This window comes from Octopus bimaculoides, chromosome 1 (assembly GCF_046866305.1).
Source record: "Octopus bimaculoides isolate indiv1 chromosome 1, ASM4686630v1, whole genome shotgun sequence".
Classification (NCBI taxonomy): domain Eukaryota; kingdom Metazoa; phylum Mollusca; class Cephalopoda; order Octopoda; family Octopodidae; genus Octopus; species Octopus bimaculoides.
In genome coordinates, this window is record NC_142928.1 from 97286362 (window position 1) to 97312665 (window position 26304).

The 26304-nt window shown below is 34.9% G+C and overlaps 1 protein-coding gene across 1 annotated transcript; it reads left to right on the forward strand.

The window, feature by feature from the left end:
* The first annotated feature begins 1193 nt into the window (after window positions 1–1193).
* On the forward strand, window positions 1194–25715 carry LOC106875017 (derlin-2). The gene is made up of 6 exons (XM_014922968.3): window positions 1194–1390; window positions 14098–14163; window positions 15977–16144; window positions 17578–17776; window positions 20189–20279; window positions 21272–25715. The coding sequence occupies exons 1-6, from the start codon at window positions 1241–1243 to the stop codon at window positions 21366–21368; spliced, it is 771 nt and encodes a 256-aa protein (XP_014778454.2). The 5' UTR covers window positions 1194–1240; the 3' UTR covers window positions 21369–25715.
* Window positions 25716–26304: the final 589 nt, after the last annotated feature.

The following is a 26304-nucleotide window of genomic DNA, read 5'->3' on the forward strand; positions in this document are numbered from 1 at the left end:
GATGCACAAGCAAGGCATGATTTCCTGATACATCTAGGAGAGCAGTAACTGTGAATAAGAACTGATTGAGACAGTCATAACCCATACAACTCATATTTGTATGGAAAGTAGATGAGAAAGGATGATAATGATTGTCACAAATCATAGAAATCCGTAGGACAAATAGTCTTTTCGATTTTCATTGTGCTTAATGGAGAAGAAATACTTTCCTCCCTAGAAATGATGCTAGTTTATTACCATAAAATAGCTCAATATTTACAGCTAGATGAAATAGCTGCAGAAAATTTGAACTCATATCCTATTCAATACTGTTCAGAATAAGTAGTTAATAAATAAATCTAGCTTTCTGGGATTTTTTAGAAGAATTTTTTATCCTCTGCTCTATGTCCCTTTCTAGTTCCTTTAACATCTCTGGTAACTCTCCTACTACATTTCCTAAGCATTACATTTGATTTTTTTTTTCTTCCTGAGAATTGAATTTCTCTTCACAACTTCTACAGCTAAATTCCTACACATATGCAACTACTGAATTCACAAGTGCATTATCTACACTTCACTGTGTGGTTGATCAACAAATCAAAGGCAAAATTAATCATTGTAAATCCTTTGTCCAGAGTAATCTCACCCACTTTTCTGAGGGGGCTGTACAAACTAAATACATACAAGTTGTCAGGACATCTGTGAAAAATTTTATTAGTGAACAAAGACATTTTTAGTTCCCTTTCTAAAATGTAAATGCTTGTCTTCAATATATCTAAAAATTTTCAGAAATCTGAAGAAATTTCCGGACCAAGAAAAGATGTGTACCCCACACTGTATCTGGTAGTAGATACATGTAAAAGAGCCCAACTACATAAGTTTTTAAAAATTTTTATTTCTATATCAAACCATAAAACCTAATAAGTGTTATCAGTTACACATTATGATGAGTTTCCTGTCTACCAAGTTCTACTCACATGATATTAATGAACCGGAGGAAAAGTAAAAGACACTTGCCAAAGGTGTTTCGCAATGAGATCGAAACCTAAACAACGTAGTTGTGAAACGAACTTGTTAGCCATACAGCTATATATGTACTCAGTTTAATAGTCAGGCAATAATATTTTTTATTAGAGAGAAAAGTGAATAAAGATACAATAAAGCAAATCAACACACACTGAAAGAGTAAAGTAGAGTTTCTTTATTTGAGAAACAATTGGAAATAGAAAAATCGAGCATCTCAGAAACGGCCGATCTGGCAATGAGAACTTGCCAGGCGTTGGAGGCACGCATGCGCATTAACACGTGGCACTCAGCAATGGCAGCGCAAACTTTTCAGCAAGAATACATGCAGATGCCCCCTATAACTAGGGCTTATACTACTGCATGTGTCCTCACTACAATAGCTGTTGTGAGTATTTTTCATCCGGGGTTTACTCGTTTTCCTAATTTACTTGTTTTTTTAAGTTGTAGAATAGCAATTTATTGAAAGTGTGTTGTTACCTTTATTCATATGTTTATGTTTTAGCCAAATCTTATAATTATGTGCTTTTTAAGTAATTCAGTGTGTTAATCACTTGTTTTGTTTTTAAAATATCCATCCAGATGGTTATATATAAGTATGTATCTATATGTATCTAGTTCTTTCTATAGGTATATATAATCCCACATACTTTCGTCAGCTGGAAAAGCAGGGGGAGGGGAACGCCGTGTAGTTATTATTTGCTATTGACAATTTCTGGACTCTTGGGATTACAATTTATTCTTGAATTAATCAAATCAATCCTTCAGTTTGTTCGATAATAGTGTGAGCGAAGGGTTAAACTCAAAGCTCACCTTTTAATATGCTTATGTGCGATGTGTTAGATGAGATATGTTTGTGTATGTGAGTGTTGTATCTATATAATAACACACAATTGTTGATCTGTTATTACCTTTTCATCTGGAAACTCGGAGTTTGCACATTGAAATAAAATTCAATGATCGTTTAGATACATAAAACAAAGATCGTAATTTCCTACTTCCCGTCTTGGAAAATTCTTGTTTCATTCCTTTATAAGAAAGCACTTAATTACAGTACCTTAGATTTTAATTGTTTTGAAGATATATCTTAACAGTGATTAGGTAAATCCAGTAATAACAAATATAATTCTAATTGATATAATTATTTTATTATAGCTCACTACGTCATCAACAAACTTGATTTAAAGTTTTTCTTTCAAAACAAAATAAGAGCGATTATGAGGGACTATCAGTTTGTGGGGTTAAAACAGTTCAGGTTCTTAGAAATAGAAGTTAACCAAAATTACATTTCTGTTCTGCGTGTTTATCTTGGTGTACCTGACATCGTGTTGGTTCCAAAATCACACGAACCTACGATATCAACCTAGGAATTTCATTAAATAACTTTTAGGTCGTGTACAAGTCAGGTTCTGTAAGATCCAATTGAATGCACAACGTTACATGTGACGCAAATTTTCAAATCACGAGCTATCATGAAGAAAACAGATTTGCTGTGAGTTATATATTATTACAATTGTATTATAAAGATCAAATAACTCCTCTATGTATTTCATATATCTAATAGTACTTCTGCTCTCTGTACCTACTTAGAGTTCCGCTTTTACAATAATCGAATACTGTAATGAGTCAACGAGAAATCCTCTACATAGTCGCTTGACATACTAGAAACATCAGTCGGATTTTCCCATTACCACACACTACGTCTTGAAAAAATAATAAACGAAGTTTATAGTCCTAGATGAAATGCCTTTAATTATATTCTACTCATTAGGTTTAAACATCAACGAATACCGTCACAATACAGAGGAACATATAGAATATATTTTCTTTTGTTCAGGTTGTCACAACAAAAGTGTATGATTACTTAGGGCAAAAACAAATATACTACAGGAAAATACAGACGAATATTAAGCACCTCTCGTCTATTATTTCATTTAGAAATCATTATAAATGCAATTAAGTCAACATTTCTGATCAACATTGTTGTGAGGCAAGTAATTCACAACATAACAGCAAGTAGTTCAACTAGGAACATTTCTAACATAACTAATAAAATGCGATATATAAGAGAGGATTCAATATAACGTACACCAAAAGTTTCGTTCACTTTTGGGTACTTCCCAAAATTTAGCAAAGTTTTTAGTTACTGCAGGTGAGGGGCACTTAAGGACACTAAAATGGAATCCTTATTTTCTTTCCGACAGTGTACTGTCTACTCTCCCCTCTCTCTTTCGCTATGTTTGTATGTACACACACAATTTCTCTTTGGCATATCTATACTAATAGCCAGTTGTTAGAACTCAATAAACTTATGCTTCGTCAGGAAAGTAGAGAGCATAACATCAATTAATGAATAACAAAGGAACAGGAATTATGTGGTCATTTCCGTCAGCTTACAATTGTTTGTGCTTTAAAAATCATTGTCCTCAAAGCTCCGAGGAAACTATAAGACGTTATACAAGCATACAGCTTAGAGTGTGTTGTTTCTTAGAGAAGAAACAGCTATATGCTAATGAAGGTGATTATGTAACTCCTGTTCTTTTCTCATTCATTAATTAGTTTTATATATCTATATAGGCGCAAGGAATGGGTGTGTGGTAAGTAGCTATAGGTGCAAGAGTGCCTGTGTGGTAAGTAGTTTACTTACTGACCATATGGTTCCTGCTTCAGTCACATTACGTGGCACCTTGGGCAAGTGTCTTCTGCTATAGCTTCGGGCCAACCAAAGCCTTGTGAGTGGATTTGGTAGATGGAAACTGGAAGAAGCCCATCGTGTATATAGATATGTGTGTGTGAATGTGTTTGTTCCCCCACCATTGCCTGACAACTGATGTTGGGTGTGTTTATGTCCCTATAACTTAGCGGTTCAGCAAAATAGACCAATAGGATAAGTACTAGGCTTACAAAGAATTAGTCCTGGGGTCGATTTATTCAACTAAAGGTGGTGCTCCAGCATGGCCGCAGTCAGATGACTGAAACAAATAAAAGAATATATATATATATAAAGGCAAAGAAGAAAATGGAGAAGATAATTAGTTGACAAACATCAGCTAAAACAAAATCAATTGAATCTATTAATTGCAATCGGGTGGATAAAGAAAGAAATAAACAGATAAAAATAAGAATAAATGGGTGAATAAAATTTTCCTCTGACAACTGTTTCTACTTTGGGGGTCCAGCATGCCATAGTTGACACATCATACCAATATTATAGAGATTGTTCAAAGGTTGAACAAAAGTTGGACAATAATTGAGCCCCAAGGCTTCATCAGAGAGTCCATAATGTTAAGAATCAAACATGAAAAAAGTAAAATAGAATAATAAAAATAGTAAGATATGGTAAAGAAGTAAATCCCAAGATAATAATATTATTTTATTTTACTTTTTTCATGTTTGATTCTTAACATTATGGACTCTTTGATGAAGCCTTGGGGCTCAATTATTACTCTTTTACTTGTTTCAGTCATTTGACTGTGGCCATGCTGGAGCACCGCCTTTAGTCGTGCAATTTGACCCCAGGACTTATTCTTTGTAAGCCCAGTACTTATTCTATCGGTCTCTTTTTGCCGAACCGCTAAGTTACGGGGACGTAAACACACCAGCATCGATTGTCAAGCGATGTTGGGGGACAAACATAGACACACAAACACACACACACCCATATATATATACATATATATACGACGGGCTTCTTTCAGTTTCCATCTACCAAATCCACTCACAAGGCTTTGGTCGGCCCGAGGCTATAACAGAAGACACTTGCCCAAGGTGCCACGCAGTGGGACTGAACTCGGAACCATGTGGTTGGTAAGCAAGCTACTTACCACACAGCCACTCCTGCGCCTATGAAAAAAAAACAAAAAAACTGGACCTCCCCGGCGGGGAATTGAACCCCGGTCTCCCGCGTGACAGGCGGGGATACTTACCACTATACTACCGAGGACAGGCCTCGGTAGTATAGTCCAACTATAGTATTGTCCAACTTTTGTTCAACCTTTGTACAATCTCTGTGAAATATTGGTATGATGTGTCAACTATGGCATGCTGGATCCCCAAAGTAGAAACAGCTGTCCGAGGAAAATTTTATTCACTCATTTATTCTTATTTATCTGTTTATTTATTTCTTTATCCATATGATTGTAATTAATAAATAGGAGTCATACCCAATGACTGGTGTAGCAGCATCATAGTCAACTGCTACAAAGGTAAAGGTGACGCTTTAGATACAAATAATTACAGAGGCATCAAGCTGTTAGATCAGGTTATGAAAGTTACAGAGAGGGTCATAGCCCAACTAATTAGGGAGCGAATCAATTTAGATGAGATGCAGTTTGGGTTTGTGCCAGGTAAAAGCACTACTGATGCCTTATTTCTAGTAAGACAGCTGCAGGAGAAATACCTAACCAAGGATAAACCTCTGTACCTGGCTTTCGTTGACATGGAGAAAGCCTTTGACAGGGTCCCCCGATCCCTTATCTGGTGGTCAATGAGGAAACTTGGGATAGAAGAATGGTTAGTGAGAGCTGTGTGAGCCATGTACAGAGATGCTGCCAGTAAGGTGAGGGTTGGAAATGAGTACAGCAATGAATTCCGGGTAGAGGTAGGGGTCCACCAAGGTTCCGTCCTCAGCCCCCTCTTATTTATCATAGTCCTCCAGGCAATCACAGAGGAGTTCAAGACGGGTTTACCCCTGGGAGCTCCTCTATGCTGATGACCTTGCCCTAATTGCGGAGTCACTATCAGAACTAGAGGAGAAGTTTCAGGTGTGGAAGCAAGGTCTAGAATTGAAGGGCCTTAGAGTCAACCTAGCTAAAACCAAAATCCTAATAAGTAGGAAGCTAGATAAAACACAAACCCCTTCAGGTAGATGGCCCTGCTCAGTATGTAGAAAAGGAGTAGGTAGTAACTCTATAAGATGTACCCGGTGCAAGCTATGGACACATAAGAGGTGCAGCAACATCAAAGGCAGGTTAACTAGCAAGTTAGTTTTTGTTTGTGGCAGATGTTCAGGTGCAATAAAAACTGTAAACAAACAGGAAACAACTTCTATCTCATTCCAGGGTGAAAAACTAGAGGTAGTCGATAGCTTCCACTATCTGGGCGACCAAGTTAGTAGTGGGGGTGGGTGAGCTGAAAGTGTAGCTGCTAGAATAAGAATAGCCTGGGCAAAGTTTAGAGAGCTCTTACCCCTGCTGGCGACAAAGGGACTCTCACTCAGAGTAAAAGGCAGACTGTATGACGCATGTGTACGAACAGCCATGCTACATGGCAGTGAAACATGGGCTGTAACTGCTGAGGACATACGTAAGCTCGCAAGGAATGAAGCCAGTATGCTCCGTTGGATGTGTAATGTCAATGTGAATACCCGTCAGAGTGTAAGTATCTTGAGAGAAAAGCTGAACATTAGAAGCATCAGTTGTGGTATGCAAGAGAGATGATTGCGCTGGTATGGACATGTGGTGAGAATGGATGAGGATAGCTGCCTGAAAAAGTGCCACACCCTAACAGTTGAGGGAACCCGTGGAAGAGGTAGGCCCAGGAAGACCTGGGCTGAGGTGGTGAGGCAAGACCTTCGTACATTGGGCCTCACTGAGGCGATAACTACTGATCGAGACCTTTGGAAATGTGTTGTGTGTGAGAAGACCCGGCAAGCCAAGTAAGATCGTTGCCAGTGCCCCTGGACTGGCTCTTGTGCGGGTGGCACATAAGATGCACCATTTTGAGCGTGGCCACTGCCAGTACCGCCTGACTGGCTCCCGTAGGATTTTCGAGCGAGATCGTTGCCAGTGCCCCTGGACTGGCTTGTGCGGGTGGCACGTAAAAGCACCTACTACACTCTCTGAGTGGTTGGCGTTAGGAAGGGCATCCAGCTGTAGAAACTCTGCCAAATTTAGATTGGAGCCTGGTGTTGCTATCCGGTTTCACCAGTCTTCAGTCAAATCGTCCAACCCATGCTAGCATGGAAAGCGGACGTTAAACGATGATGATGATGATGATGATGATTCAATTGATTTTGTTTTAGCTGATGTTTGTCAACTAATTATCTTCTCCATTTTCTTCTTTGCCTTATAAACTCTGGGAAAACTTTTGTTTACCTCCACTCATACCTATTATTCAGTTATGCTTATTGCCTTACAACAGTAAGCATTTGGATATAAATACATAGGTATACATACAGTAGGATATAGGATATTTATTATCCTTTAGATGGTTGTTTAACCTTTAACTCATATAGACGTGTGTATATAAGAATTTAAAAAGTATGCTTTTCTCTTAGTCATAAAGATCGCTTCTTAGTCTATTAGCTGAGTTAAAAGTTATTAGTAATTTGAAAAACTATTATCACAAAACATACATGCATATCTACATACATACATATAACTCACACACACTTGTATGTGGGTGTGTGAAAATGTTTTGTGTATGTATCATTATAAACACTCTCAGAGTGTGACAGAATTTTTCACATTGAATATTTGTTTTTGTATTTTCTTGTAATGACATCATTACCACTGTTTATCATCAATACCAACATAACCAGTATCACCACCAAAACCAATACAACCTATCACCATTTCTAACCCACTAATTCATTAAATGACCAACAACAGCAACAATAGTATAAACAAGATAACACCATCTAAAAAAAAAATGCAGTACCTTTGTGTATTTTAAATGTTGAATGAAATGTCTGATCTTAGGTCAATGAGGATTGACTTGAAACAACAACAATACCATTCATCATCATCATCATCCTCGTTTAACATCCGCTTTCCATGCGAGCATGGGTTGGACGATTTGACTGAGGACTGGTGGAGCCTGAAGGCTATACCAGGCTCCAATCTGATTTGGCAGAGTTTCTACAGCTGGATGCCCTTCCTAACGCCAACCACTCTGAGAGTGTAGTGGGTGCTTTTACATGTCACCCGCACGAAGGCCAGTCAGGCGGTACTGGCAACGGCCACGTTCAAAATGGTGTATTTTATGTGCCACCTGCACAAGAGCCAGTCCAGGGGCACTGGCAACGATCTCGCTTGAAAGTCCTTACACATGCTGTGGGCACAAGTGCCAGAAAGGCGACGCTGGGCACAGGTGCCATCCCGCTTTCGCTTGCCCCAATAAGTCTTTACAAGCTGAGTTTCGTGTCCAATGAAGGAGACGACGTTGGCACGGGTGCCAGTCGTCGAATTTAGTTCGATTTTGATTTCACTTGCCTCAACAGGTAAGAACAATATGACTAGGGCCACCACCATCGCCAACATGAAAACCAATACAAACACCACCACTGACACTACAACAGTGATAATAGTATCAGTGAGGATAACAATATCCATAACTACATAGGTTTTTTTTTTTACTACATATTAGTTGTGGCTAATTGTTGATTGGATTTTCCTACAGTTCTAAATGTCCGAGCAAAGGATTACACTAGATATTAAATTTGATGTTTTAAAAATTTTGATGCAGGAGAAAAAAAATCAGCCACATTGCCAAATGTGAAATCTTGTAATAGTGGAAAGAATTCATGACAATAGAGAGAAAATTAAGTCAAATATTCAAGAAGTTACTCTATTAATGTTCAGACCTTATGATCTAATATGATGCTTAAAATGGGTTGGTCCTCTAGTGTATGGATCAAGTATCAGATTTAACATATGCCAATAAGCACAATGGTAATTTAAAAAATCCAAAAGTTTGTATGATGATTTTCAGAAATAGGATGGTAAAACTTCTAATGAAACTTCTTTTCTGGCTAGTAAAAGCTGGTTTGAAAGGTTTAAGAAGCACTTGAATTTGCATAACTTAAAATTGACTAATGAAGCTGCCAGTGCTGATACAAAAGCTGCCGCTAATTATTTTGAGCAGTTGAAAAAAATAATTCCTAGTGGGGGTTACACATCAGAGCAAGTATATAATCTTGATCAAACCCCTTTTCTTGAAGCTCATGCTCACTGGAACTTTTATTTCTCAAGAAAGAAGAATCAACACCAGGATTTAAAACTCCCCAGATCATCTGACACTTCTTAGAGGAAATGCTGCTGGTGAAATGAAATTAAAGCCCCCCCCTACTCTTGCATTGCTTTCAAGGGTTACATAAGGTTTAATGTGCCTCTGATTTGGGGTTTAAATAAGAAGGCATGGATGAAGAGGCTATTTAAAGGGTGGTTTACAAACATTTTGCATCCTGCTGAAATATTATGTGCCAGTCATTTTTCCAACAACATATTGCTCGTTTTAGATAATGCATCATGAGCTTCCAGATATGAGATTAGAATACAACTTCTTTGCTCTGGCTAATGGATCAAGGTGTGATAGCTATCTTCAAAGTATTTTATCTGTAAAGAACATATATGTAATGTATAAAAGCAGCTGGAAGAAGTTGAACATAATGAATGCTATGGATAACGTAGCTGAGTCATGGGATGAAATGAAATCCCCCAACCAGTTGGAAAAATATATGTCCAAACTGTATTTATATGTGTCTTTGTGTGAAGTAAAGTGTGTGTGTGTATATATGGTCATGTGTTTCAGTCTTTCTTTGTGTATGTGTGTATGTATGCTTGTCTATTCATATAACCTATGTACCTATCCGTCTGTATGTTTATCTGTTTACTTTCCTATCCATATGCTTACATACATGTGCATATACATATATACATACACACACACACACATACATACATCTATCTACATAACAGCACAGTAACTATTCTACTCTACCTGTATAAACTGTGGGTATAGAGGTATGATATCTACTATGTATATTTCCTATTTAGTATTGGGGAAATTTCATTTATGAGGACATACTCCTGTATTTGAGTTTTGGGTCCTTTGGGTGCTTGGATAAGATGTGGATGTCAAGTTGACCGAGGTTGCTTCCATATTGGTCCTTGGCATGTTGGTAGAGTATGGAGGACTGTTTTTTGTCTTCATATTGTCTCAAATGTTCATTCAGTTCCACAATGCTCCTAGATGTCTCCTCTATGTATGTCATGTTCATGTCTTTACAAGCACCTTCTATGCATCTTATGCTGTAGACTACATTTCTAGTTTTACAGTTAATGCCAGGGCTAATCCTACATCCCATGCAATTATCATTGGTGCATATGGTATTCTCAAAGGGGTACGTCCTACATAGTTGTGATCTGATGGAGTTCCCTGGCTTTTCAACAATCTTAATGTTGAGGTTGGTCTCCTTCAGAGCTTTCCTAAATCTACGAGCTAGTTCTCCATGGGTTATGGCCTCTTCAAACATCATTCCTTGATATTTGTCGGTTTTATACCACGTGTTCACCCTGTTTGCTTTGTCACAAGTTCTTTGTATCCTATTCCAGTCTTTGTTTCTATATCTAGGGCAGATACCACTGGTATCATTACATATAATGTTATCTAATTTCTTTCTAGCACCCCTGTATACTCGAACCCTATCATTCTGATCATATGCAGAGAATTGCATACGGTGCATGAAGTTCTGTACATATTTTGTCATTTCATAGGGTTTGCATAGTGGGGACACGTTGTTCATTATCTTAACTAAGTCTGCTATCAGTATGTTAATTTTCATGTTGTGTGGCAAAGCTTGAGTTCTTGTGAACAACATATTTGGAAGTTTCATGTAATAGGAGTGGAGGAGCTGCACTCTGTTGTTCACAGTCTCTAACCAAAGTTCAGTATCAAGGATGGGGAGTCTATTTGTTGGGGTGCCTAGTGGGGTAATCTATGGTTACCTTGATACTTTGGTGGATGGAGTTAGCTACTTGCTGGATGCTCTCCATTATGTTCATCTCAGTTTCTACATTACCATTACTAGAGTTGGTCTTAACTATGATATTAATGTCATTTACATACCTACTGTAGAGTAGAAGAGTTGTGGACTGTTCTGCTAAAGATTGCTTAAGTTTTCTGTCCCACCAGGTCATGAAGAAGCTGGCCACATCTCCAGCTACACCGACACAAATGGCTGCACCTTGAACCTGCGTGTATAGTTGTTTGTTAAACTTTACTATGTGGTTCTTACACTGGAGCCTATTGCATGTGTAGTCACTTATTTCACTTGATGGTTGTTCTCAGGGTTTTGAGTGGGTACGGTCCAGCCACTCCAGCACTCTGTGATGCTTTTCTTCACTGCTGAGGTGATGGTGGATAGTCTTCCCCTCTGTGACCTGGTCAGAGTGATCAGATTTTCACCGTGACACCATGAACACTTTGAAATTACATTTCCAATCATTTAAACCACTTTGAATATTATTTTAGCAAGTTTAAAGTGATTTAGTTTGTGCCATAAACCATTTGTCATTTCCATGGTGCCTCCTTCCTTTGATGCCTTAAGCAAGTCCTTATTTTGCATAATGGTTAATCCAGCTCTGTTCCTACACTTTGATCCTTGGAGCTTACCTATACATACATGCACACATACACACATACACATGTTGGCACTCCGTCGCTTACGACGTCGAGGGTTCCAGTTGATCCGATCAACAGAAATTAACGTGCAAGTGGCTGAGCACTCCACAGACACGTGTACCCTTAATGTAGTTCTCGGGGATATTCAGCGTGACACAGTGTGACAAGGCTGGCCCTTTGAAATACAGGTACAACAGAAACAGGAAGTTAGAGTGAGAGAAAGTTGTGGTGAAAGAGAACAGCAGGGTTCGCCACCATCCCCTGCCGGAGCTTTAGGTGTTTTCGCTCAATAAACACTCACAACGCCCGGTCTGGGAATCGAAACTGCGATCCTATGACCGCGAGTCTGCTGCCCTAACCACAGGGCCATTGCGCCTCCCTCACACACACATATATACATATATATATATACACACACACACATGCATATAAGGGTACAGGACATCACCAACAGTAAACAAAATGAAATACGAAAACAAATGAGTTCAATACGCAAACAATGAGAGGAACAAATGGAAAACAAAAGAAGTAACACAAAGAACGACCTTCATCAGTTGTTAGCTGTCATTTCAAGCATTGAATGACAATATGAGTCTTCGAACACAGTTGGTCCTATAAGTAACAAAATAAAATTTTGGATTTATAGAGGGTCAAAGTTGGGAACAAAAACAGGACAGTGAAGCATACAAGACCGAACTATATAGTACATATATATATATATGGAGTGAAGGTGCATGACCTAGTGGTTAAGGTATTACAACTCACAATCGCTAATTCCTGGTTTCATTCCCAGACTGGGTGGTACATTATATTCTTAAGCAAAACTCTTCATTTTACATTGCTTTGTGATCATTTTTCAACATCTGATGTACGGCATACTTGTGCACTTGTATAAGCAATGTTGATTTATTGGAGTGAGTGAGCCACTGTACAGCATGTCTGATTTGATTACTATAAACAAATCATTTGTGCCAAAAACTGAACACTTTGATGGGAGATCTCATCATATATATATATATATATATATATATATATATATATATATATATATACAAGGTGCATGCCAGATGTTTTAAGACATTTACTAAAATTACAATAATCTAGGACAGTTATAACTGCCTTTCCAAAAAAAAAAAAGACTCTCAAAACTTCTGGAATGCACCTCGTATATTTGGAAGGTGGGTTTTTTCATACTAGCAGTTCCCTAGTCCTCTTTAATAATGAATCTCCAGTATTGCTTTACTTATGCTCTTCAATAAAAATGTGTGATCTCTTTGCAACACCACATTCATTTAAAAGGCACTTCGATTTATCAAGTTGTCTTTGTTTTCTCAACCACCTATTACTGACTATCCAACCACATATCTTGCTATACATGCATATTCAAGGAGGAGTTTATTCATCCTAACAGTTTTGTATTCTTCACAGAACACTATACAGATATGAAATACAAAATTAGGCTTTTCACTGTTGCATTCAATGTTTTGGGTACCAGTAAGATGTTTTAAGCGCATTTATAATAAAAGTTTTTCATGAGAACTTCAGTAAGCAAGGCTTAACATTGGTTGTATGATATATATTTTTGTTGTAGTATCTTTTGGTCTAATTAGCCATACAACTTTACATATATGGTGTATATATAACCTGAAGCTCTTAAGAGTTTTTGATAGTTTGCTTTTTAAAAACTTGTTTACCTATCAATTAATATTCCAATGTAAAACCAAATTTCATTTAGATTTACTTAAATAGAAACATTTTTACAAAAGCAAAAAATTCTTTAGATAACAAAGTACTCCAGGCTTGGTAGCTTATGTCAGTTTTGTTGAGCTTTTTCCCCTGATGATTTCAGATGTTCAAAACTTGTTATATATTTCTTTTCTTTTTGCCCATAGACAGACGAAGTACACTACTCAATCTACTTTCTCTGGTCTCTTTGACAACCACTTCTAATCAAATAGAATCTAACTGTAAAATCAGCTTCCATAAATTCTCATCTTCACATTCTATAATACAGAGATTCTAAGTGCACTGCTTTTAGACAGCCAATTAGACACATTTTAGACAGTTTCTCTATACATTTTGGGTTCTTTTCATTTTCAGCCTTATGGAGGTGTTCTACAGCTACTCCACTGGAAAAGGATCATTCTCAGTAGTCCTCATTATTTGAGTGTACCTAAGGTCTCATTGCTAGGTATTTTTCCCACTCCCCTCAACTACTGCATCTTTCTGTGACACTATCACTATGCTTATTATCTGTTAACTATTGGACTTAACCTAAACATTAAAACTTATTAACCCAACCCATTTGTCTCTATCCTCCAATCTAATGAGCCTTTACTTTTTAGACTAAGCTGTGAGAGGAAAATGATTTAAAATGTGGCTTTTACTCTTTAAGACTGCAAAAAATTTGACAGGTTGAACAAATTAAGTGATTAGGTAGAAACGCTTTTTGCTACATTTTTATAAGAGTAATAATTAAACTGAATTAAATTAAGATCAAATACCCATATCTTGGTTACTTTATTTTAGAAGCTCTATTAATGATTTCTAAATAACTGTGTTGCAATTTAACTAGGTATAGAATTATAAGCATTTCATTTTTGTGTTAAACTTCTCTAAAAATTTGCTATAATAATGTTGAATGTAACAATATATTTGATTTTAATAATATCAATGTGGTTTCATTTTCAGAAATTAGATATAATAACACCACTACAATTATACTTTAATCCAGATTTGATTTTCAAAAAGTACCAAGTAAGTATATTATTTGTGTCTATCATATTACTATGAGCATGTTTTTTTCAAACCTTAATAACTGAATAATCTCAAATGAGATTAAGACTGCATGTGTGTGTATATATGTATATACACAAGGCTGTGAAGAACAGTTTTGGTGTTTGTAGCTGACAATACTACAACACTGTAGAAATGCATGCATCCTATGACCAATGTTTTTCAACAACATATTGTCAATGAGGAGATTTTTCTCCCAAAAGCATTTCAGTAACTAAAGGTTTTCCTGCATTTGAGTGTACATAAAAGTGTTCGTATACATGCACATAGTTTATTCAGCGCTAGTTCCTGCAACTCTAGTTTGTTCTTATATTCATGTCTGTATATTCTTCATGTGTCTGTGCCTCTTCATTTTGATATGAGATTGTTATAAATGAGAGACACTGTCATACATGTCTGGTCATGAGGAAATTTTAATATGCTTGAAAACAGGTGATAGTTGATACACACACCTCTTCATTCACTTTCCATCTACCAAATTCCATTCACAAAGCTTCAGTCAGTCCATGACTATTTTAGAGGAGGACACTTGCCTGAGGTGTCATGCGTTATTTCTCTCTCTCTCTCATGCATATACGTGTGTGTGAATTTATTCTTCATTAAGTAACCAAAATAACTCTGCCAAGATGAAATAATACTACAATAGATCTTTCTTTTAAGGTTTTTTTTTTTCAAATTTGAAATAAAATAAAATTCACTAATCAATATATTCATAAAAAAAGTAACTTCTATAAAATCTAGTTACATGATATGCCTATAGTGTTGACTAGAAAACTATCAAAGTGAATAGAAACAAGAATACCATATCTGTCATTGCTAATTTATTTCCTCAGTATTCTTTGCATATACAAGGTCTGATCAAAAAGTATTGGGACTTGTGCTATAAAAAGACAACTACAACACACATCAGTTCAACATTTGATCTCCTTCAAAGTAATCCCCTTCTGAAGTGACACTATCCATCATCGTTTTCATTGATGGAAGCATTCCTCGAGCTCCTTTTTTTGGGATAGTGAGCAACTTCCCCCTTGACATTTTCAATGTCTTGAAATCTTGTTCCTTTCAAGTGGGATTTGATTTTCAGTGAGATTCTTGGCTGTATTAACCTTCAAGCTGCATCTCTTTCCACATACACATATTTTCTCTGCCGTGGTCACTGATGGAATCTCTTTGGTGTGGTGAGGTGGCCATACTCTACACACTTTACTTTGAAGCGTTGCTATAAACAACAGAAGTGAGTGTGAGAACATTATAAATTAATGTGCATGTGTGACAGAGTTCAAGGTCAATCTGTGATAAGCAGTTCCACTCTGCATATTTTAGCTGTTACCATAGCAGCAGTCTCGATACTTTTTGATTAGACTTTCATATACAGAAGTTATATTTATTAAATATTGATAAACTCTACAGAGTTTACCAGTCTTCCTTTTCACTAAAGCTCTGAATCTGACCGATTAATGTGCTAAATAAACAAAAAAAAAATACAAATGGTGCTTCCAGAATTGTTTAGTAATATTATTATTCCTCTTTCCAGTTAACTTCCCTTAGCTTAATATAAAAAAGATAAAAGAAATTTAGGCTGTATCCAGCTATAAGTTTGTTGATGCTATAGAGATTTTGATCAGTTGAAATTTATATTGTTTTACTCATTCTTTAAATTTGTTTTATATTTTACTGATGCTAAATTAAAAACTGATGCTCATTTCATAAATCCAACATATATTTTCTGATATATGCAAATTTCTAAATATTTTTAAATATTTTCTGTCTCCAGATATGGCGGCTTCTTACCAATTTTATGTATTTTGGACCTATTGGCTTCAATTTTATTTTCAACATAATTTTCGCCTATCGTTACTGCCGTATGCTGGAAGAAGGGTCATTTCGGGGACGTACATCTGACTTCTTTTTTATGTTTCTTTTTGGAGGATTTATAATGATTGTATCCTTTACTAAATGAATTTATATACTTCTATCATTATCATTCTTTTAATGTGTTTTTTCTTGCTGGTATGGGTTTGATGGATTTGTAGACAGCATATCACTTCTCAAAAACCTTTGTTCTTCATCCACTGTCAGCTTGCTGATTATTTTTAATTAGCTAATGTTATCTATTTACATTACATACTATTATATATATATATATTTTTTTTATTTGGTTACTCAGGGGACTACAGTAGGGTGCCAAATTTGACTAATTTTAATATTTGTTTCAAATTGATTTAAAAGTTTACTTTTTACTATAACATTGAAGGTACAGAACAAAATTACAACTCTAGCCTGAGTGGGCAATAAGAGGCTTGTGAGCCCTTGGAGCACGTAGGCCCATAATCTCAATAAAATCAATAACATTCAAATAGCTCTAATATTTGAATTGTTGATACAATTTGAACATTTGCTTTTCGGTGAAGATCTGCAGTCATGCCTTCAATTATTTTGTTTCTATATAAGGTATTGTGTATGTGATGTCACTGTAAATCTTTTAAAATCAGGTTATTTTAGATTTAATTCAAAAATACTGGGGAACAAAAAGATATCTTCAAATACACTATTAAAACAAAGTTTGTGAGAGAGGGCTTCACATTGTATTTGCTCTGTTGGTTGCTGTGAGGAATCTTTTCTGTAGGTTGAGGTGGTCTGACACTTTCAAAGAACCTGAAATTACTAAGAGGTAGCAGCAACATCGTTTTTGAGAGCATCAGATTCAGTGAGGACGTTTTAAGCTCACCAAATTATTGTTGTAATTCTTGACAACTTTTGAAGCTACATTCTGAAGTAAAGATGGTCTTTGATGACAGAATTGTCATAGCTTACTGAAAGAAACCAAATGTACAATTCTGGCTACTCATTTATAACACATCACCAGCTCATACTCGTATACAATTATATCAGGAGCAAAAGTTCAACCTCATGATTTTCTACTTCAAATTCCTTGTACCTTTAAAGAAGAGTTTGTACATAGGATACTATGTGATAACTGGATGCAATTGTTATTTTTCATCAGTCCCCATTGATCATACATATGAGAAGGTGAATAAAAGAAGGAAAGGAATTGGTGAAGTAATTGTTATCACTTAAAACTCTACTATATAAGGTAGCTGGATTTTGGTTAGGCCACAAATTAGTTATGTTGTAGAATAATTCATAGAGATAATATTTTTTTCTAATGATGTAGTTAGGTTTTATTATGAGATGAAAAGTGCAGTTCAACACTCTTTTTAGTATTATGTTGGATATCATTCTGAGCATAAGAAATCCCTTTGAGAAAACTAGCATAGACTAGGTAACACTAAACTGTGAAGTAACTGATAATAAGTCTGGTATAGTTGTCCTGTTCATATTTTAGAATCTTTTTTTCCTTAATATCTCTGTAAGATCAACACAATACTGATTGGAAATATCGCCTTCTTGGGAAATGCCTTCACTATAATGCTGGTGTATATCTGGAGTCGACGAAATCCCTATGTCAGAATGAATTTCTTTGGTCTTCTAAATTTTCAGGCTCCTTATTTACCATGGGTACTCCTGACATTTTCTCTCCTGTTAGGTAACTCTGTTGCTGTAGATCTTATGGGTAAGTAAAATCAACATTATGAGTATAAAATCAATACCTCAGGTGGTTGGAACATGTCATCCTGGGAAGGCAGTTCATTTAAGAGAGGGCAAACTTTGGTTTCAGACCATCACTGACTTGCAGCCAATCCACTGGGGTAAATCCTTATGAAATATGCAGAGCCATGGTCTCTAAGGACCACAGCTATGAATTTTCAATGTTGTTCTCAACTTTTTTCTGGCAACTTTTGGGCCAACATTATTAGTGCCAAGTTGTACCAGCATTTGCCCTTCTTTCAGACAATATCAGTGGTCTGGAGAGGGGTGAATTGCTGTTGGTCTTCCATTCAACTTTGATTAGGCTTGCACCAGAGAGACAACATTCAAGTGTTACCTCAGCACAACATACCTGGCACACCATCGGTTATGACAGCAAGTGTTCCAGTTGATCTGTTTAGTGGGACAGCCTACTCATGAAATTAAAACGTGCAAGTGGTTGAGCAATCCACAGACACGCGAACACTTAATATAGTTCTCAAGGAGATTCAGTGTCACACAGAATGTGACAAGGTTGGCCCTTTGAAATATAGGCACTACTCATTTTTGCCAGCTGAGTGGGCTGGAACAATGTGAAATAAAGTGTCTTGCTCAAGGACACAACATGCTGGTGGGAATCAAACTGATGACCATACAATTGTGGGCCAAGTACCCTAACCACTAAGCCACACACCTTCACAGCAGAACATGGAAGGTAGAAATCTGCTGGCTATAAACCTGCACTCAATTAGCATTGAACATAACACCATGATCTTCTTTTGGTGGAGAGAGAAGCTATTGTGTCTTACTGGACATCTACCTACCTACCTTAAGCTGGACAGTCCTCGGTCAATTAGGTGCTTTTCCATCACAGTCCACTTGCTCCAGTGGGTGCAAGGAGCCAAGAAATACAAGTAGCCCAAACTGCAGACTATAAATGCTGTGCAAGGCACAACAAAAAGACAAAAAAGAAGCTAGTACTCAGATGACAATGCGAGAATGGATGGGTTGTGATCATTAGAATTTCAAATAGCTTTCAGATCAGCCACATATGAAATGCAGCAGTGATTAACTGTTGAGACTACAAGTGAATATTTCAATGTTCTATGATACATGTCTCACATAAATGAAAACTTCTCATGAGAGAGAGTATGCTTTCTTCAGACTGGGAAATGGTTTAAATAAGACCACAGTTGAAAATGACTGAGCTTAGTGAAAGTAGATTTTCTCATTTGATTTTAGACATCTGATTAGTCTTTCAACTACACATAACTCAAAGGATCAGTTTTATGACCAGCTCTCAAGATAATACAAGGGGTCTCAAGTTAGAAACAGTTACTGTTACTTAGCAACTTCAGTGCTAAAATGGATGCTGGCTACAACTCCTGACAAAGCTCCTAGGGGAAGTATGAGATTGGAAACACAAGTTGTAACAGGTAACAACTGTTTGAGTTTTGTTTGCTTACTGATGCCTATTTCTAGACTAAAACTCAACACAAAGTCTCTTAAGGATATCCCACATTCCAAACATTGCCACTAACAAGATGTCATCACCTGAGAAATGTACTCATGACTCAATGCTGTGATACAAATCACTATTGTTTGCTTCAACCAAAGAAGTTACTTTAGGCCAAGCTTCCAAGCAAGCATTGCATTGATGCCAATAAAATCTAAGACCCCACATAAGCAGCAGAGTTCATCAAGTCACTGTAAAATGTTCTCTTTATGCACCACTGGAAGGAAGGAAATGGGACTCTTTCAGTGGAGCTATCTATATCATTGCTATGAAGGCTTTGAGAAGAAATAAGTCAATATACATGTCTAGTTTGAAGAAAGCTTACTGCTGTCATCAAGGTAAAATATACTGCACTACTAGAACATAAACAGTATCCTACTTAGACTACCCTTCATGCACTAAAGATGGCAAGGTTCAGAAAAATACTTAGTACTGCAAATGATTATGATAGTAAAGGTATCCAGTTATCATTTAATGCAGATAACATCCCTGAGGTTTGTGAGGAAATATGTAAAAAAAGCTGTGAGCAGAACCCAGAATAAAACACTGCTATATGTCAGATCAGAGGATCTTGAAAGACCTATTGCATGAAAGCACAAAAGTAGCCTCCATCTTCACTTTAAATTTCAAAATTAAATATACCTTTGATTTCTCATAATGGTAGAAATTAGATGTAAAAGAGAAAAAAAATATATACTTTGATCAATATTTCAAATTGCTTTTAAGATTTAAAGAAAAAAAATTTTGTTTTGATTTTAACCTTTTGGAGGTTGAGAAATGGATTTTGTCAAAGGAATCTTTGAGAATGTTACAATTAATCTATGATTGTCAGTTATATTATTTTGGAGATATTATGCAAATGATTTTTGTTTTTACTATCAGGAATTTTGGTTGGCCACCTTTATTTTTACCTTGAAGATGTATTCCCTCTACAAATGGGTGGCTTCAAAATATTGCGAACTCCTCGATTTCTGTAAGTATTGCATTCAACTAATAAATTCTAATCTTTCCACTTAGATTTGATTTGGAATAGCTTTCTATCTATTCTGCCCTTGTGTGCAAAATTTTCATTATATACCCCAACTTTTATCAATATCAACTTTTTTCTTAATCATTCATTCCTTCTTTGTTGTCCTTAACTCACAAATTATTAACTATCTGCTCTCAATTCAGAACTTCTACATATGTTGTTATTGTCAAGTTATATTTACTTCCACTTTTCTCCCCATGAGTAGTCCAGATTTTTTAAAAAGTTGTTTCAATAATTAATACTCCCATTCATTATTTGCTTAGATTGATAGAAATATAACTGGTATATAAAGTCCACAGTTTAAAAATTTATTTGAATTTACACATTTCAAATTGCATTCTTTATCAGTTAATTATTATATCAAAAGTTCAAAGAATTGACAATTGTTAGCTCTGTAAAAGGGTAGAGATGTGAATTTGATGAATGATTGGAATATTACATGTGGTTGATTTGTGAAGAGATAAGTCTCTCAATCATATGAATCCTTTAAGTTCAAGGATTGGTATATATGAAGGAGACAATATAATTATTGTAACAATTCATCCTTCTAATACAGCAATTAAATGGTGTGGCATTTTGAATCGATAAAGCCATTTAAAAAACTCACTTATGTTTTTTCCTTTTATTGCTTTACAAACATTTTTCTTCCAGACACAATAAGTTAGATGGCCATACTCATGGAAATGAATCTTCGATCAAAGCTTTAAACAAAATGCAAAAATCATAAAAGAAGTGTTATAGAATACGCAACAATAAATACTATTCTAAAAAAATCATAATGCTGAAGAAGCAATGAGAAAAATAAATTATAAAAATAACTTTTGTAATTAATGATATAATTTGATATAAAGAAAATTAATTCCAGAAATAATGATATTTCCTTAATAATCTTTTCCTTTGTTACATTTTGTTTCTTAATTTTCATCTCTTTATAGTAAATATTTGATGGACACAACTGTTGAAGATCCAAATTACCAGCCATTCCCAGAGGACCGTCCAGGTGGGTTTGATTGGGGCAATAATGGAAACTAGAGAACTATTGTCTTGGTTTTCTTTTTTCCTCCAACTTAGAACTGATATAAAGGAGTCTGATACAATTTCAGCTTTCTGAAGACAACTGCTTTCCCACAGCATTGTGCCTTCCGCTTCACTTCATCTTGGCACTAATGTTATATGTGGTATTTTCTAAAGCAAATGACTTCACTCCTCCAACCTGACTGAACTACATCTCAAATTTATACAGCTATTCTCTTTTGGATAAATTTGTATACTTTTGATAAGGGTTATGATAATAACAACTCTAATTAGCTTTGTTGACATCTTGTGAACTTACTGAAAATACTGCAGTTTTTTAAAACATTTCATGCAGACACTCACAGATGTGTACACACCCAGATACATACTTGGAAAAAATCCCTACACTAATACAGACAGTATATTACACACATTCAATATTGTTTATTTAATTATTTATTTAATTATGAAAGAAAAAGTAAAAAAAAAATAAACTTTCTATTGTAGTATAAAATAACCTCTCGTCTGATGGACATTTTTTGTTTTTGTATTCACTTTGAGTTGGTTTATTGATAACCCTATGAATCCTTAAATTGACATCATTTCTGAGATCAGCTAAATGGTGAAATATGTGTGTTCTCAAGTACTTGTATCATGAAAACTCAAAGATTTTGATTTACTTCCTTCATCCCTGCCAGCTACTGTTGAACCTTTTGAAAATCAGATGATGTTTATGCTAATGTGATATATATATATGAAAATTGTTAAGAATTTGCTTTGGTCAAGTTCTACACAAAGGAAAATGTGCTTAGGGTTACCTCTAAGTTGGGAAAGTATGTAAGAACTATATGTAAATAATAGCGTGTGTAGGTTGCCCCCGAAGAGAAAATGACGGAAAAATAGTCTAGTGACTGTTAAAGACAATCTAATAGTTTGGATAATCATCAAAAACTTATAAATATCATATTGTTTTCTTACAACTATCTTAGTCACCAATGTAGTTACAAAGCTTTTGGAATAATACTCTGTTACCATTAGGCTCTGCACTCTTTCCTCATTTTCCCGAATGCTTCCAGATGTTTATTTGTGATATATGTATATATTGTATAGAATAATTCATATTTAGGAGTCTTCTCATATACCTATTGTAATTATGTTATTTATTTGAAATATTTAATAAATCCCTATAGATACTATATCGTTTTACACATACATATTTGACTTTTCTGGCAGAGCAAAGTGACCATTATAAGACTGGTAGGGAATCTTCAGTTTCCTTTGTTTGATTTTTAAAAGGATGTAATTAAGATGGTATTATTTTTCCAAAGAATGAAGGAATGTTTACTTTGTAAACTTCTTTTATTTGTTTTAGTTGTCTTTACAGAAATCTATTATTGTTGCAGTACTTCACTTATAGCAATGTGTTGTATATCTTGTAAGGTTGTACATATAGTGGTCTGCACTAGTGTTATGACAATATTAAGAATATGAAATAATTTTGTATTCTATTCTCAGTTTTCTTAATTCTATAAAACAATCCTATTTCAACTGCTAAGATTCAAGTGCCATATTTATAGAGGTAGAGATCCTCTTGCCTGAGCTTTGTTAACTTCATTTAATTGGAATGGATAGCTGTAAATACCTGAAAGGATAATTACGACAGCTTAAAATTATCAGTTACTTTTTAAAGTCATCTGCTTATTTAGAAAATGCTATGTTGCAAAAACAAACTAAAAACGGGTTCCATTTTACTTGTCAGCGCTTCACCTTAAATAAGCTATGATGCTTTATCATATTTGTAGAATTATTCCATACTATTTTTAATTGCCATTCTTAAAACTTTGGTCTTGGGTCTATGCTTCTACCTCAATGCTAGCTGGATTTTCCCCCATGGACCTTTGGTTATTGATCCATATTAAGTTTTGGTAAAGAGAATTTGTCTTGTAACTGATAACTAGAAATAATTGTTGTAGGGCATTTCTGCTGTGTAATTCCATGTTATTTCCCACAATCTTACTAATTTTAAATTTGAAGGATTTTATGTTTCCCTTTCAAAATGCTATTATATCTAGTTTACAGCCTGTTAATCCTTTTTTTTTTATTTTGTCCCATTTCCCCTTGATGAGCCAATAATAATTATGATTTGCTGCAATGAATATCAAACATTGTACTGAGGCCCAATAAGGAAATACTGTTGACTTCATGGCTTAATCATTCATGTCTTAAAACTGAGCCTTTTTTTTTTACTTCTTTAAATTAAAAAACAATAGTGATACAAAGCCTGATAATAAGGGCTCTTTAGTCTCAATAAATTTGGTATGCCACAACCTATTTTTAGATACATCAGCTCTTGCAGTAAATTGTATTGCCTCATCCTAATAATCTCTCCATTACAACCCTCTTCAGTTGAAAATTTACATGCAAAATGCCACAAGTCTTTATTTAGCTTCATTGCAGCAGAAATAGAGATGTTTGTAATTTAGTGAATTGAATGTTTAACAAAATGGTTTTTAAAGGGTTTATTCTGTGGAACGTGAGCAAGTTTATTATGTAAACAGGGAGAGTTACAAAAGCTAAGTGAATAAGGTAATCTATTCCACAGCTGTAGAGTTGTGGGTCATATACTGTCTTTTGCCCCAACTCACCAAGCAGAAAGTGGAGGAGTACTGAAATGGAAATTACTAATTGATTTGGGGGTATACTATGATGAGAGTAAATCCTCATTTATGGAATGAAAGATAATTATAAGTAGAATATTACATTTACTATTACAATAATGATCATAAATTCAAAAATATTTTTGTGTTTTTCTTTTATTAATTAAAATATCAAATTCTTTAAAAAGTCTGAAATTAAAAAGAAATTATGGATTTATAATTATAATTGCAATAACATATTTAAGCTGTATCTTATTTATTTTTCTCGAGGATGAAGAAATGTTCCTTCCAAAGGTTTCTCTATTTGTTAGGGAGTGGGTGTCAGAAACAGCTAGAAGTTATGTTCATACTTTCCCAAGGAGATTGGGGAAATATATGTGCTAAAGTCTCCAACTGAGGATGAAATATAGATTGGGATTATTTTTGCTGGAAGCATAACACCTTTTTTTGTCTTTTTTAGAATGCTACAACAAACTATTTAATGAATTAAAAGTTTTTCTTCTTTAAATTGGTTACTTGTTAAGGAATTTGGATATTAATTTCGAGCTTGTGAGAGAAACAGTATTTAAAAATTGATATTCAATCATACCTTTTAAATATTTACCATCTCTCTTGGGGCTTTTCCTATTGGAATTATACTACACCTTTCTATGTAGAATGGCAATTTTTCAGTTGTTACATGAATCAATTGTTACCTTAATCTAGTGAATAACTTTCATTGGTTTTTCACTGGAGTATGCTGCTAACATTAAGCAGGAGTGCTACAACAATAGCTCTACCATAGGCTTGGAACATTCATATTTAAATTAACTTCTAAAAGAAAATCAGTTGTGCCACATTAAGGTAGATGAGTTTTATACTGTCATGAAAGGGGTAGATGAAACATCTCTATAATACGATATTTCACAGGTTCAAATCAATGAAATAAAACTTCCAGGAATTATGTAAATGGTGTTGAGGCAGTATGTATTATTTGAAAAATTTGATACCATGTTTTCATGTTTCTATGTTCTAAGATGGATAATGTGTTTCTATTTATTTTAAACAAAGGTTATCAAAGAAAGGCCCAGACTGAAGCTTTTAATGCTGTGTTTTATATATCTTGTAGCACTATCTCTGTTTAGTTCTTTGAAATTATTTCAGTAGCTCTCTCATTGGAATAATAATGTCAGGCAAAAATTATCTTTGTTAGACATGTCATGTATGTGTTCTTTAAATGTTATTCATAAATCCCTTTCCTCAAATTTAAAACAAAGTCCTTAATTCAGTATATTTTTTTAAATATCTCAATTATTTGGAATATATTTTATTAAATATTTTTTCTAACAACCAAATCTCTATATGATCAATATCATTTAAAAAAGAAAATGTCTTTTTTCCTCGTGTAAATGGGTCTTATCTGATATCCTTCAACAAATAACTTAATATTTAGACACTTCAATCACATGACAGTTTTATTTAAATTTTGATTTAAAAAATTAAACTGGTGTTATTAGATTTATTTTTTTTTAGTTATTTGCTTAGATTCTTCTGTACAATGTGTTTCGTTCTCGTTTTGTCAAAAGTGAAACATACATAACACTCTTTACTCGGCTGTTTATTCCTTTTGTACCTAAGAAAAAAAAACATCATTGTCAGCTTATTAAGCTACATCGTAAGTTGTATATAGCCTGTATAATAAAATTTTCATTCAGAATTTCTTGGAAAATGTCTTATTACTTTTCTTTTTCTAATCCTTTAAATGCAAAATTAAATTCCATGGTGATTCCAGTAATGATGTTAAATATCTACGAAAATACAGAATTGGTATCCTTTGCAGGACATGTTGCCTCACTAAACTTGACATGTCTCAACAAGAAAAAAAAAATTCAAACATAACACTCTGTAACGAAATATAGACTGGTATATAAAACTGCTTTCTGCAATTTTGAGTGGATATATCTGATTTCTGCAGTGAAAGGATTGTTTTTTTATAAATGAATATTTACAAAAATTACAACTTTAAGATTTAAGAAAATGTATTTCTTTTAAGGAATTGAGCCAAGAGTTATTATTGTTACCAAATCCAAAATTTGTTTAGATTAGAATGTATAATTTGATTATAAACTTGCAATCATTTAGGAAGTTGGCTGAAGGAAAAATTGGTTGTTATATCCATTATCATCATCATTTAATGTCCGTTTTCCGTGCTGGCATGGGTTGGACAATTTGAGTGGATTTGAGAAGGCTAGAGCCCACACCAGGTTTGTTCTAGCATGATTTCTATGGCTAGATGCTCTTCCTACTACCAACCACTC

Coding starts and splice junctions, on each gene's coding strand:
- LOC106875017 (XM_014922968.3), top strand. CDS start 1,241: ATGAGAACTTGCCAGGCGTTGGAGGCACGCATGCGCATTAACACGTGG. Junction 16,145..17,577: donor TTGGAGGATTTATAATGATT/GTATCCTTTACT, acceptor TATCTCTGTAAG/ATCAACACAATACTGATTGG. Junction 17,777..20,188: donor TGTTGCTGTAGATCTTATGG/GTAAGTAAAATC, acceptor TTTTACTATCAG/GAATTTTGGTTGGCCACCTT.